This window comes from Rattus rattus, chromosome 2 (assembly GCF_011064425.1).
Source record: "Rattus rattus isolate New Zealand chromosome 2, Rrattus_CSIRO_v1, whole genome shotgun sequence".
Lineage (NCBI taxonomy): Eukaryota > Metazoa > Chordata > Mammalia > Rodentia > Muridae > Rattus > Rattus rattus.
The window spans coordinates 12,932,419-12,935,563 of NC_046155.1; the positions used below are offsets into that span (position 1 = coordinate 12,932,419).

Genomic DNA, 3,145 nt, shown 5'->3' on the forward strand with positions numbered 1-3,145 from the left:
TGAAATGGCAGCATGTCTTACTGGATGAGCCAATGTAAAGCAAACGAACAAGATTGGTTGATGTTAAAAGGAAGCCAAATAGGAAAAAGACTAGGAGAATAACAAAAGAACTTACTAAAAATGAATGGTCATTATGAAATATTTCAAAGCACTTTCTGAAGGAAAACTGCAAAGCATAATTTCTCAGCTTGATTAAAATGCCATTTGAAGATGGTGAACAACATATGAATAATTCCATTTTCGTGTGTTTTTATTGTACCTTTTGAAATTCCAAGTATGGATATGATATTGTTATACAAAATGATTTAATCCAGCATAAATAATCAGTAAAAAATTTCAGAATTATTCACTTGCAAATGTCAAATAAGAAACATGTACTTTCAATTATTGATCATGTTTTAACTTAACCATTGACAACACAGAGAGAAATAAATATTTCATAAATATTACATTTATATAAAGCAAATGAAATATTAGATTATCCTCGCTAAATTAGCTACTTTCCTTGTTGCCTGTTGCTGTAATAAAATACAAATCACCAAAATCAACTTATGGAAGAAAAAGTTTATGTGGGATTCCACTTTCAGAGGGATAGAAGTCTATCATGACAGCAGGCTTAGCAACAAGAGGCAGACATTGTGAAGGAGCTGAAGGCTGAGGTGACATATTCAACTACAAACATTAGGGAAAAGGAAACCTGGAAATGGAGGCAAAACTATAAACACGCAAAAGCCTCTACCTACCTAGCAAGGCTCTACTACCTAAAACTCCTTAAGCAGCACCAGATCTGGTGACCAAATATTCAAATAGGCGACTATATAGGAGACATTCGTCATTCAAAACATCACATTTACCAAATGCTTTAGCTCTTTTTTGAGTTCTCCTGAGCAACAACATCAATAGGATATAATATAGATGGACAAATAGAAAGCATTTATAATGGACATTAGCTCATGTGATATGGAGGTTGGGAAATACCATGATATCCTGTCTTCAAGCTTGAGAAGAAGAGAAGTTGGTAAATCATTCAATCTGACTTATATTTGAAGATAAAAATCTAAAGATTCAGGAAGTTGGGTTATATTAAATCTATAGATTTAAAGGATTCTCTGTAGATTCTATAGATTTTAAGGATTTTCTATAGATTCTATAGATTTAAGATTCTCAGAATAGATTTTTTTTGGTTGTTTTTTCTGCCATCCCACTGATAGTACAGTTTGGTTAAACTAATGAAGGTGCTGTTTAATAAAAAAAAAGTGAGGACCATATAATCAGTTCGGATGTATGAGAGTGAGAGGAGATTAATGCTCAGGGTAAAGTGGGAGGAGGGAAAAGAATAAAGAAAAGGGAGCCAGGAACATAAAGGAGTGGGAGGGGAAGAAGGCAGAGAGAGGAGGAATGATTGGGGGCAAGAGAGACAGAGAGGAGGGTTGCATTTCTTTGAGGTCTAAGTAGTAGGATCCCATTCACCCACATAGATGATAGACCATCTTAGTTTTTAATTTCACTGCTTCTAATTCTATACACTTGAATTCTTGGAAATATGGTCACAGCCATACCATTAATTCAGTAAGATGAAAACATAATATTATGCACCACAGATAGCCATATTACACACAAAATTCTATAAAATTTACCATACTCATGTACATATTGTGGAACACTCCATGCACTTCTTTCTTCATGGTATTTATTTTAAAATTGCTTTATGTGTATTTGTATTGAGATGTAATAGGAAAAATACATGTAGTTAAGTGATGAATGTGTATTCCTAATGGGATTTTAAAAATTCTAAACTATTGTACATTATCTAAGTATATAATTCTGTATAAAATATTTTCAAGAGTTTTGAAGAAAAAGTAAGAATATTATTTCATCTACTTGAATTTGTTGTGGAATTTACCCCTAATTCAGTACAGGGAAGATATCTGAGAAGAATAAAGTCACATACAAAGTTAAATTAAAATCCTATTATTTTTTGCTTTTAATAAATTAATGCATTTTTCATCCTTAATAATGTAGTATCAACTTTATAAATGCATTCTTGACCTTGTTGTTCCTCAGGCTGTAGACAAGAGGATTCAGCATAGGAATGACCATGGTATAGAATACAGATGTAACTTTGTCTGTGTCCATGTAATGACTAGAGCTGGGCTGTAAATACATGAAAATAACAGTCCCATAGAAAATGGAAACTGCAGTGAAGTGGGAGGCACAGGTAGATATAGCCTTGCGATGTCCTGAAGTTGAGTGCATATTTAAGAGAGTTACAAAAATTAACATGTAAGAAGTACAGATAACTATTAGAGCAAAAAACACATCTAAACTCTCAATGTAAAGAAGAACAAGTTCCCTAGCTTGATTATCAAAACAAGTGAGAGCCATGATTGCAGGAACATCACAGAAAAAATGATGGATCACGTTGGACTTGCAGAAGGAGAGAGTGAATATATCTGCAATATGGATGGAGGCACTCATGAAACTGATGACATAAGAACCAATGATCAGCCCTGTATACACACTTGTAGTCATGATGTTGGCATAGTGTAGGGGCTTACACACAGCTGCATAACGATCATAGGCCATTGAGGCCAACAGATAATTCTCCACAGTAGCAAAGGCTCCAAAAAAGAACATCTGAACAGCACAGCCATTGTAAGAAATGATCTTGTCTCCTCCAAGAAGCTCAGTCATGACTGTGGGGGTGACAGCTGAAGAATAGCACAAATCCACCAGAGAAAGATTACCAAGGAAAATGTACATGGGGGTGTGGAGTCGAGAGTCCAAGACAATCAGCAGGATCATCCCTAGGTTTCCCACCAGAGTGATGGTGTAGATAAGAAGGAAGGTGATAAAAAGGGGAAGTTGTAGGCTTGAGTCATTGGTGAGTCCCAGCAGAATGAACTGTGTCACTTCTGTCCTGTTCTTCATTATTGTTATTTTATAATCATTATATTCTCCATAGTAATAAAAAGAATAATATGATAACTTGAAAATTCAATGGAACTTAAAATGATAAACTGTATTGTTTAAAAATGTTTTTTTTAACACAATATATTTTGATCATATTCTTTCCCCTTCTCTCAACTACTCCCAGATCCTTCCCACCTCTCTAGCTATGCCAACATGTACTTCTACATTGCAG

General features: G+C 34.5%; 1 protein-coding gene across 1 annotated transcript; it reads right to left on the reverse strand.

Moving 5' to 3' along the window:
- Window positions 1–2,010: 2,010 nt before the first annotated feature.
- Window positions 2,011–2,934, reverse strand: LOC116893690 (olfactory receptor 5B2-like). Its single transcript, XM_032895407.1, has one exon. The coding sequence runs from the start codon at window positions 2,929–2,931 to the stop codon at window positions 2,011–2,013; it is 921 nt and encodes a 306-aa protein (XP_032751298.1). The 5' UTR covers window positions 2,932–2,934.
- Between the last annotated feature and the right edge of the window lie 211 nt (window positions 2,935–3,145).